Source organism: Oncorhynchus keta, chromosome 17 (assembly GCF_023373465.1).
Source record: "Oncorhynchus keta strain PuntledgeMale-10-30-2019 chromosome 17, Oket_V2, whole genome shotgun sequence".
In the NCBI taxonomy this organism is placed as follows: Eukaryota; Metazoa; Chordata; class Actinopteri; order Salmoniformes; family Salmonidae; genus Oncorhynchus; species Oncorhynchus keta.
The window spans coordinates 53,288,328-53,300,439 of record NC_068437.1 but is presented as its reverse complement, the minus strand read 5'-3'; the positions used below and the strand labels follow the sequence as shown (position 1 = coordinate 53,300,439).

Genomic DNA, 12,112 nt, shown 5'->3' with positions numbered 1-12,112 from the left:
AGGTTTCATGTTCTAGTGGAAGGTTTCATGTTCTAGTGGAAGGTTTGATGTCCTAGTGGAAGGTTTCATGTCCTAGTGGAAGGTTTCATGTGCTTAGGCAAGGTTTCATGTGCTAGTGGAAGGTTTCATGTTGTGGTGGAAGGTTTCATGTTGTAGTGGAAGGTTTCATGTGCTAGTGGAAGGTTTCATGTTCTAGTGGAAGATTTCATGTCCTAGTGGAAGGTTTCATGTCCTAGTGGAAGGTTTCATGTCCTAGTGGAAGGTTTCATGTGCTAGTGGAAGGTTTCATGTGCTTAGGCAAGGTTTCATGTGCTAGTGGAAGGTTTCATGTCCTAGTGGAAGGTTTCATGTGCTAGTGGAAGGTTTCATGTGCTAGTGGAAGGTTTCATGTCCTAGTGGAAGGTTTCATGTCCTAGTGGAAGGTTTCATGTGCTAGTGGAAGGTTTCATGTCCTAGTGGAAGGTTTCATGTGCTAGTGGAAGGTTTCATGTCCTAGTGGAAGGTTTCATGTCATAGAGGAAGGTTTCATGTCCTAGTGGAAGGTTTCTTGTCCTAGTGGAAGGTTTCATGTCATAGTGGAAGGTTTCATGTCCTAGTGGAAGGTTTCATGTTCTAGTGGAAGGTTTCATGTGCTAGTGGAAGGTTTCATGTCATAGTGGAAGGTTTCATGTTCTAGTGGAAGGTTTCATGTTCTAGTGGAAGGTTTCATGTTCTAGTGGAAGGTTTCATGTCCTAGTGGAAGGTTTCATGTCCTATTGGAAGGTTTCATGTGCTAGTGGAAGGTTTCATGTGCTTTAGTGGAAGGTTTCGTGTGCTTTCATGGAAGGTTTCATGTTCTAGTGGAAGGTTTCATGTCCTAGTAGAAGGTTTCATGTCCTAGTGGAAGGTTTCATGTCCTAATGGAAGGTTTCATGTGCTGGTGGAAGGTTTCATGTCCTAGTGGAAGGTTTCATGTTGTTGTGGAAGGTTTCATGTGCTGGTGGAAGGTTTCATGTTCTCGTGGAAGGTTTCATGTCCTAGTGGAAGGTTTCATGTTCTAGTGGAATGTTTCATGTGCTTGTGGAAGGTTTCATGTTCTCGTGGAAGGTTTCATCTGCTAGTGGAAGGTTTCATATGCTAGTGGAAGGTTTATCTGACATGAAACTGCTGTGAAAGACAAAGCTGTTATGTTAAATATTAGAAATAATATTGCAATACAGATAGCTATAGTATTGTAAAAGAAAAGTCTCTGCCCCATGCTACAAAGCTATCAGGCACTATAGACTGTAGAACAATATAAAATAATACACATTTAAATTAAATCAAAACTGTAGTAGTATTTTTTTTAAACTTATTTAACCTTTATTTAACTTGGCAAGTCAGTTAAGAACAAATTCTTATTTACAAGGACAGACTACCCCGGCCAACGCTGGGCCAATTGTGCACCGCCCTATAGGACTCCCAATCACTGCAGAATGTGCTACGCTCCTCGAAAGAAGAGTTCCAGGAGGGTTCCAGAAGGGTTCAAAAGGATCACCCTTTTTGGCTCCAGGTAGAACACTTTTGGGTTCCATGCTGAACCCTAGAGTGGAAAGGGTTCTACATGGAACCCAAAAGAGTTCTAGCTGGAACCATTCTTCGTCTGTTTTCCTATGGGGACAGATGAAGAATCCTTTGCCTTGCAAAAGTATTCATCCCCTTTGGCGTTTTTCCTATTTTGTTGCATTACAACCTGTAATTTAAATATATTTTATTTGGATTACATGTTATGGACATACACAAAATAGTCCAAATTGGTAAAGTGAAATGAAAAAAATCACTTGTTTAAATAAATAAAAAATGGAAAAGTGGTTTGTTCATATGTATTCACCCCTTTGCTATGAAGCCCCTAAATAATGTCTTGTACAAACAATTACCTCCAGAAGTCACAATTTTAAGAATATGGCAGCACAACAAACCTGCCAAGAGAGGGCCGCCCACCAAACCTCACTGACCAGGCAAGGAGAGCATTAATCAGACGCAACAAAGAGACCAAAGATAACCTTGAAGGAGCTGCAAAGCTCCACAGCTGAGATTGGAGTAACTGTCCATAGCACCACTTTAAGGCGTACACTCCACAGAGCTGGGCTTTACGGAACTGTGGTCAGAAAAAAAGCCATTGCTTAAAGAAAAAACTAAGCAAAATCGTTTGGTGTTCACCAAAATGCATGTGGGAGACTCCCCAAACATATGGAAGAAGGTACTCTGGTCAGATGAGACTAAAATGTCGCTTTTTGGCCATCAAGGAAAATGCTATGTCTGGCGCAAACCCAACACCTCTTATCACCCCGAGAATACCATCCCCACAGTGAAGTATGGTGGTGGCAGCAGCATGTTGTGGAGATGTCTTTCATCAGCAGGGACTGGTAAAACTGGTCAGAATATAAGGAATGATGGATGGTGCTAAATACAGGGAAATTCTTGAGGGAAACCTGTTTCAGTCTTCCAGAGATTTGAGACTGGGACGGAGGTTCACCTTCCAGCAGGACAATGACCCTAAGCATACTGCTAAAGCAACACTTGAGTGGTTTAAGGGGAAACATTTAAATGCTTTGGAATGGCCTATTCAAATCCCAGACCTCAATCCAATTGAGAATCTGTGGTATGACTTAATAAAGATTGCTGTACACCAGCGGAACCCATCCAACTTGAAGGAGCTGGAGCAGTTTTGCCTTGAAGAATGGGCAAACATCTCAGTGGCTAGATGTGCCAAGCTTATCAGAGACATAGCCCAAGAGACTTGCAGCTGTAATTTCTGCAAAAGGTGGCTCTACAAAGTATTAACTTTGGGGGGGGGTGAATAGTTATGCACGCTCAAGTTTTCAGTTTTCTTGTCTTATTTCTTGTTGATTTCACACCCCAAAATTATTTAGCATCTTCAAAGTGGGTAGGCATGTTGTGTAAATTAAATGATACAAAACCCCCCCAAAAAATCTGTTTTATTTCCAGGTTGTAAGGCCAACAAAATAGGAAAAATGCCAAGGGGATGAATACTTTCGCAAGCCACTGTAGATAGCACCTTTTTTTGTAAGAGTTTAGAGTATGTTGAAATCACAAGCTTTTCTCAGTCCCATTAATTTTGCTGACCCCAAAGCGTGATGGATTTTCACCCAGTAATTTCATTTTTATCTCCCTGACAAATTGAGATAGTAATGGCTTGTCTGCTGCCCGCAATTGCACAGAGATAACCCATAGAATGGCAACCTTGGTAGGAAATGCGACACATATGAAATATGATTGTCCGGATAAGGAATATGCCATCCATAGACAATCAGATTCTATTTATTTACGGATGTTCAGACTACAGATGTGTGTTCTGTGTAACAGGAGAATATATTATGACATATGTTGGTACGATTTAAATTCTCTGATAAGGAATATGCATCGGTTCTTCTGCCATGGCCAATCACTTTTATGCCAATTATTTATATTTAATATTTTTGGCATTATGACATAATAATGACCAAGGTATCAAGTTGATTTTGATTGATCCAAAGCACGGAAACACCTCCAAATGTTACCAACTCTCAACATCAAAAAATAGAAGAGATACAACCAAGAGGAGCGGTCACAACAAATTAACCTTCTTATTTAAAGTAACTGCCTAGTATTTCCAATTGTAATTAAGTATGTTAAGAAGAAGCTTTTCCGTGTTGGAATGCTCTGGGCGTATTCTGGTAATTAAAAATATTCAGGCAAGTAGACCGCTGATTGGCCAGCCCATCCTCCTCAAGGTGATGATGACATCATGTTCTATGAGGAAATAGCAAGCATTTTTTTAAACGGTCTGTTTGAGATTGAAGTTCGAGGTTGGCTTTTGAAAGTGTTTTTTCAACAATTTATGCTTTGGCCACAAATACCAGTATAGGACAAGTCAACATTATTTGGGTATGAGTAAACTCAATATTAACTTTTAAACGTAATATTTTCACTGGGCAGTTACTGTAATCAATATGGTTAAAGATGCAGTAAGTCATGTCAGAAGCTAACCTAACAGATTCATTACTTACCAACAACAGCTGCAAATTCCACTAAAATTACATCACGCTTTGAATTTCACTTTCCGTGATTTGTCTAACAACTCTATCATGAATCTAGCAAATACATTTTGTGGGTCAGAGTGCAGATTTTATTTTATTTAGCACAAACTTTTCTTAGCCACTGAGGAAGCAGGCCTGCCATCGACAAGTGGAGGGAGGTTGCCGGGGAACACATTCCTTGGAGGGAGACGATGTCACCATTACGCGACAAATTCCTGTGATTAGTGAATCTCTTTGGAACGAACAGCTAGCGTGATTTAAGCCAATAGAGAGAATTATCTAACAAAATAACTACATTATGGCATTTTAAGTTACAAATTATAAAATATTTACACATAATAGACATTTCGGTACGCTTGTGGACAAAATTCTTAATTAAGTACAAGCATATTAAGGTTATAATATTGTAGAGAATAATCTATTTGTTAATCGTAATGTGATTCATAATGACATTTAGACACATTTATTAGCACCCTCTTGAATGTACCCACATTTCACGACATTCTAGAGCAGTGAGTGAATGCCTTGTCGTGTGTAATCATCATTTATCATCATTTGATCTACCTATACAGTATGCAGCCTACAGATGTTCAATGTTTTTTATTTTTTATCTCTTGACTGTATAGCACCAAAAAAAACTCCTAGCAACCAATAAAGTCCTCTGATTCTAAAAAGTGAACGTGTCATCACCTCTCCCACAGGGTGACGAGGAGTCCAGCCAAGGCCTTCCCATCAGCCCCTTCATGGACCGCTCTGCTCCTCAGCTGGCTAAGCTCCAGGAGTCCTTCATCACCCACATCGTAGGACCGCTCTGTAACTCATACGACTCCGCAGCACTCATGCCCGGACGTTGGGTGGAGCCTAACCCTGAGGAGGAGGAGCACAGGGAAGATGAAGAGGAGGATACGACAGAGGATGAAGATGGGTCTACTAGCTCAGAGGCATCGCGTAAGAATGTTCCCTTTAATTTACTTGGTGTAGTTGACAGGGACAATGCTCATTATTAATGTGCCAAATTTAGCCAGAATCAATGCATGAAAAAACAATTAACTATTTTTTTCTCCAAACCCTTCTGTAGAGAAAGGCAAAGCAGCTCCCAAGAAGAGGAGGAAAGTGTTCTGTCAGATCACCCAGCACCTGATGGACAACCACGAGATGTGGAAGAAGGTGATCGCAGAGGAAACCCCCAAGCAAAACAATGTAGCTGAGCCAATCCTATCCATCCACGAGGAGGAGGAGGAGCCAGGGAGCAGGGAGGATGTAGTGGAGGGGGAGGAGCCAGAAGAGGAAGGGGAGGTGCCAGAGGAGGAAATAGACGAGGAGTGGCCAGCGCCCCCGCAGGACGAGTCTGAACCTGCAGAAGAGGCTGGGCCAGAGTGAGGGCCCCAAAGGCTCGTGGCGAGTGCTATTCGGGATCCTTGGGATATTGCTACCCTAAACCTTAACCCCTACCCTAAACTTAACCATAACACTTACCTAACCTTAACCCCTTACCTAAACCATTTTAAATGTAAACTTAAATGGGGTAGGAATGTCCCAAGGATCCCAGATAGCAAGGACCAAAGGTTCTTGGGAATGAAATAAAGCAGCCGCTATCCCGAGGCAGAACATGAAATTAGTTTTTCTATCCTATTGACAAACAGGCTGACTGATTTTTTTTGTTTTTGCCAGCACATTCACTTAGACACAACACTGTAGAAGTTTGGGACATTGTGCCTAATGAAAATGTAACACAGGGTGGGAGATATTTACTTGTGTTTTACACATTTTATATATAAAAACACAGAATACAAGTCAGGTTCAGAAACATCGGTCAATCATTCTCTTGAGTAACTTTCCATTATTACAATAACCTACAGGATCATCTACTGGACGTAACAAACTGGTGTAATAGTTCACGAAATACACAGACTCTTTTTGCTACCGTCAAGAGTGGATTGAGACTTGGTCGTGAAGACCTCAAACCCATTGTGTAAACAACGGACTGCAGAGACTGCCGCCAATTTATATATAAGAAATATTTTCTAAAATGCAATTATACTTAAACATCACATGCACCTGTACTCATGTGTTTTGTTTAGGGGGGGTATTTTAAGTATTTTCTCTGGGTCTGATAAATCTCAGTAATATGGTTCTATTTTTACTATGTGGATTGAGAAGGGAAAAATTAGACTGAACAGCTTCATACAAATCTACATTTTCCATCTTTATTAATGTTCTTTAATTGATTCCACATTGCATCTCACACCTATAATCTGTAAGCACACGACCGCAGGCATGCCCTCTAGGTATCTTCTGGTTTTACTGACGAACTGAAACGGTCGGTATAGCCCACCCTTTTAATATAGGCCCCTCTAGGATCTATAACATCGGCAGAACCATCAGCTGGTAACTTTTCTCATGTCATGGTACTCCAGGTGAACAGACCATATTTTACTTCCGCCTTCAGCCTTTTTGACCAATGGCTTGGTTCAGAGGAAGTTGGAACACACAACAGGGTCTTTTTTGACCAATGGCTTGGTTCAGAGGAAGTTGGAACACACTACAGGGTCTTTTTTGACCAATGGCTTGGTTCAGAGGAAGTTGGAACACACTACAGGGTCTTTTTTGACCAATGGCTTGGTTCAGAGGAAGTTGGAACACACAACAGGGTCTTTTTTGACCAATGGCTTGGTTCAGAGGAAGTTGGAACACACAACAGGGTCTTTTTTGACCAATGGCTTGGTTCAGAGGAAGTTGGAACACACAACAGGGTCTTTTTTGACCAATGGCTTGGTTCAGAGGAAGTTGGAACACACAACAGGGTCTTTTTTGACCAATGGCTTGGTTCAGAGGAAGTTGGAACACACAACAGGGTCTTTTTTGACCAATGGCTTGGTTCAGAGGAAGTTGGAACACACTAAAAGGAGAGGAGGAGAGGAGTCAGAAAAAGACATGCTAGTACTTTAGGTCTCATGAGTGTTTCTCTAATACAGTTAATTGAAAACAGGCCTAGTGTGTAAGATAATGAGGTCCTATGACTCTAAGGCATAGTTCCTCAACCTAACTCAAAGACAGGATTCTTCCTCCACTACCAGATAAGCTGACGACATAGATCACCAGGAGACAATATACTGTTTTTACTACTTATTGACTATTGATTCTTGTTTCAGTAACCCCTCCCCTTTCCAATAGACACAAAAAGTTAATTTTAGTTTGCCTTTATTTAACCAGGTAAGTCATTGAGAACACATTCTCTTTTTACAATAATGACCGGACAGGTACATGGTAACACAGGATCGCACGCACGCACGCACGCACGCACGCACACGCACACACACACACACACACACACACACACACACACACACACACACACACACACACACACACACACACACACACACACACACACACAGTATACAATCTCTAAGCCATACAAGGAGGAACCATTTACTGTGAGGTGATTTTAAGGGAGCGGGCAGAGTAGCCCATAATGGCCCTAGCTTTGACAGCTAGTTCCCATCCTAAATGGCTCCCTATTCCCTATATAGTGCACTACTTTAGATCAGAGCCCTATAGAACCCTATTCCCTATATAGTGCACTACTTTAGACCAAGGCCCTATAGAACCCTATTCCCTATATATAGTGCACTACTTTTGACCGGAGCGAGCCCCTCCCCTACAGAGCCCCTCTATTAACATGTGAACACACACCGTAAATAACAGTAAACACAACAGATCAATGTGTACTGCTGCCAAACACTATACTACTATAAACACTGTGTATACTTACGGGGGTGAACTGGGTAAGGTGAATTAATAGCCTATGCTCCTTGTACATTTTGGATTTCGTCACCTCTCATCCCAAATTTGACATTGTTCTTTTACATGATCTTTCTCAATCAGGTTTTTAATAAATCTTCCAGTTGAAAATAGAAGATTATTGATGTGATGACTCGTTTAGTGCGTTGCATCGATAACATTCTCAGTACAGTATATGGGATAAGCTACATAGTTGTAGTGGTTAGCGACACTTTATGTATGCTATATAAAGCCTTTATAGGTTGTAAGTTGTAAAGGACCTTTTTTTAAACATTTTTTTTTTTTTTTTTTTTTGGGGGGGGGGGGGATTGGAATCCAGGTTTATGTGGAGTTTAATCCAGAACCTTCCTGCAGAAAAAGAGAACCCCGTGTTCAGAACGTCAGTGAACTTTCTAGTAGCAGACACAAACATTTGATCCATTCATGTACCTGGGCCATGTGGGGCCATGTGGGGCCATGTTCCATTCATGTTCCTGGGCCATGTGGGGCCATGTTCCATTCATGTTCCTGGGCCATGTTCCATTCATGTTCCTGGGCCATGTGGGGCCATGTTCCATTCATGTTCCTGGGCCATGTGGGGCCATGTTCCATTCATGTTCCTGGGCCATGTGGGGCCATGTTCCATTCATGTTCCTGGGCCATGTTCCATTCATGTTCCTGGGCCATGTGGGGCCATGTTCCATTCATGTTCCTGGGCCATGTGGGGCCATGTTCCATTCATGTTCCTGGGCCATGTGGGGCCATGTTCCATTCATGTTCCTGGGCCATGTGGGGCCATGTTCCATTCATGTTCCTGGGCCATGTGGGGCCATGTTCCATTCATGTTCCTGGGCCATGTGGGGCCATGTTCCATTCATGTTCCTGGGCCATGTGGGGCCATGTTCCATTCATGTTCCTGGGCCATGTGGGGCCATGTTCCATTCATGTTCCTGTGCCATGTGGGGCCATGTTCCATTCATGTTCCTGGGCCATGTGGGGCCATGTTCCATTCATGTTCCTGTGCCATGTGGGGCCATGTTCCATTCATGTTCCTGGGCCATGTGGGGCCATGTTCCATTCATGTTCCTGGGCCATGTGGGGCCATGTTCCATTCATGTTCCTGGGCCATGTGGGGCCATGTTCCATTCATGTTCCTGGGCCATGTGGGGCCATGTTCCATTCATGTTCCTGGGCCATGTGGGGCCATGTTCCATTCATGTTCCTGGGCCATGTGGGGCCATGTTCCATTCATGTTCCTGGGCCATGTGGGGCCATGTTCCATTCATGTTCCTGGGCCATGTGGGGCCATGTTCCATTCATGTTCCTGGGCCATGTGGGGCCATGTTCCATTCATGTTCCTGGGCCATGTGGGGCCATGTTCCATTCATGTTCCTCGGAGACAAAGGCCCCACTGTATACAACGCTTGGTTTCACTAGAGATGCAGTAAAGAGGTCAATGCAATACAGTGGGCGATGGAAGGACGCTGGACTTGCCGACATTCAACAAATCTGATCCATCCAAGTGGATGTTTGGTCAAATCCGTCAGTCATGATGTATTGTAACGGGCCCACAATGTGGTTACTCAAATCTGATGTGGATATATTCGGCTGTTTTCACCTCATAACATGTACAAAGCTGTCCCTTTTCAGGTTTAGAAGATGTGACTGCTAAATGCTAACTCCTGTTTGTGTTAGCTGGTAGCGTAGCTAGCATACAGAAATCAGTGGTGGTAGTCAAAGTCGTTTTTTAAAATTGTAATGCAGTTGATTGATGACGATGACATCAATATTACATTACATTTAAGTCATTTAGCAGACGCTCTTATCCAGAGCGACTTACAAATTGGAATATCTATATGTACTGCGGTTGACATCTATACTAGCATTGTACTCTGATTTTTACCTCAACATAGTGTGGAATACAACAGTCTAAATGTAGGATCATTTGGCTGGGGGGCAATGAGGAGATTCGGGATCTTTCTCCCATGGCATCTTTCCCTCGCGCGTTTCCATGGCATTGTTTTGGTCAAGTTCCATTGACCTCTTTACCATCTGTCCTTTCTATATGATCTTTATTATTGAACTGAATGACACTGTGTGAGAAACAGGTTACCATTGTCATGATGTGATTCTGAATGACACTGTGTGAGAAACAGGTTACCATTGTCATGATGTGATTCTGAATGACACTGTGTGAGAAACAGGTTACCATTGTCATGATGTGATTCTGAATGACACTGTGTGAGAAACAGGTTACCATTGTCATGATGTGATTCTGAATGACACTGTGTGAGCAACAGGTTACCATTGTCATGATGTGATTCTGAATGACACTGTGTGAGAAACAGGTTACCATTGTCATGATGTGATTCTGAATGACACTGTGTGAGAAACAGGTTACCATTGTCATGATGTGATTCTGAATGACACTGTGTGAGAAACAGGTTACCATTGTCATGATGTGATTCTGAATGACACTGTGTGAGCAACAGGTTACCATTGTCATGATGTGATTCTGAATGACACTGTGTGAGAAACAGGTTACCATTGTCATGATGTGATTCTGAATGACACTGTGTGAGCAACAGGTTACCATTGTCATGATGTGATTCTGAATGACACTGTGTGAGAAACAGGTTACCATTGTCATGATGTGATTCTGCATCACATCTACTATGTGGTTTAAGTCTTTTTATAAACTGGGTGGTTCGAGCCCTGAATGCTGATTGGCTGAAAGCTGTGGTGTATCAGACCGTATACCATGGGTATGACAAGACATTTATTTTGTACTGCTCTGATTACGTTGGTAACCAGTTTATAATAGCAATAAGGCACCTCGGGGGGTTTGTGGTATATTGCCAGTATTCCACGGCTAAGGGCTGTGTCCAGGCACTCCATGTTGTGTCATGCATTAAAATTGGCCATATACCACACCCCTTTGGGCCTTATTGCTGAAATCACACCCAGAACATATGGTCTCAGTCTTCATCACACCCAGGACATAACATATGGTCTAAGTCTTCATCACACCCAGAACATATGGTCTCAGTCTTCATCACACCCAGGACAAAACATATGGTCTAAGTCTTCATCACACCCAGAACATAACATATGGTCTAAGTCATCATCACACCCAGGACATAACATATGGTCTCAGTCTTCATCACACCCAGGACAAAACATATGGTCTAAGTCTTCATCACACCCAGAACATATGGTCTCAGTCTTCATCACACCCAGGACAAAACATATGATCTCAGTCTTCATCACACCCAGAACATAACATATGGTCTCAGTCTTCATCACACCCAGGACATAACATATGGTCTCAGTCTTCATCACACCCAGGACATAACATATGGTCTAAGTCTTCATCACACCCAGAACATAACATATGGTCTCAGTCTTCATCACACCCAGAACATAACATATGGCCTCAGTCTTCATCACACCCAGGACATAACATATGGTCTCAGTCTTCATCACACCCAGGACATAACATATGGTCTAAGTCTTCATCACACCCAGAACATAACATATGGTCTCAGTCTTCATCACACCCAGAACATAACATATGGTATAAGTCTTCATCACATCCAGAACATAACATATGGTCTAAGTCTTCATCACACCCAGAACATAACATATGGTCTCAGTCTTCATCACACCCAGAACATAACATATGGTTTAAGTCTTCATCACACCCAGGACATAACATATGGTCTCAGTCTTCATCACACCCAGAACATAACATATGGTCTAAGTCTTCATCACACCCAGAACATAACATATGGTCTCAGTCTTCATTACACCCAGAACATAACATATGGTCTAAGTCTTCATCACACCCAGAACATAACATATGGTCTCAGTCTTCATCACACCCAGAACATAACATATGGTCTAAGTCTTCATCATACCCAGAACATAACATATGGTCTAAGTCTTCATCACACCCAGAACATAACATATGGCCTCAGTCTTCATCACACCCAGAACATATGGTCTAAGTCTTCATCACACCCAGAACATAACATATGGTCTAAGTCTTCATCACACCCAGAACATATGGTCTAAGTCTTCATCACACCCAGAACATAACATATGGTTTAAGTCTTCATCACACCCAGGACATAACATATGGTCTAAGTCTTCATCACACCCAGAACATAACATATGGTCTAAGTCTTCATCACACCCAGAACATATGGTCTAAGTCTTCATCACACCCAGAACATAACATATGGTCTAAGTCTTCATCACACCCAGAA

At 42.2% G+C, this 12,112-nt stretch overlaps 1 protein-coding gene and 1 long non-coding RNA gene across 3 annotated transcripts in view; both read left to right on the top strand.

Moving 5' to 3' along the window:
• Positions 1 to 8,143, top strand: part of LOC118382422 (cGMP-inhibited 3',5'-cyclic phosphodiesterase 3A-like) — a 251,175-nt gene extending 243,032 nt beyond the window's left edge. For both annotated transcript variants that reach the window (XM_052466553.1, XM_052466554.1), the window contains exons 14-15: positions 4,760 to 5,006; positions 5,137 to 8,143. In XM_052466553.1, the coding sequence (XP_052322513.1) occupies positions 4,760 to 5,006; positions 5,137 to 5,438 (549 nt within the window). In that variant the 3' untranslated portion in view covers positions 5,439 to 8,143. The remainder of the gene's footprint in view (positions 1 to 4,759; positions 5,007 to 5,136) is intronic.
• Positions 234 to 858, top strand: LOC127908356 (uncharacterized). The gene is made up of 3 exons (XR_008067003.1): positions 234 to 262; positions 703 to 742; positions 827 to 858. It is a non-coding gene; the product is annotated as an uncharacterized LOC127908356 (long non-coding RNA).
• Positions 8,144 to 12,112: the final 3,969 nt, after the last annotated feature.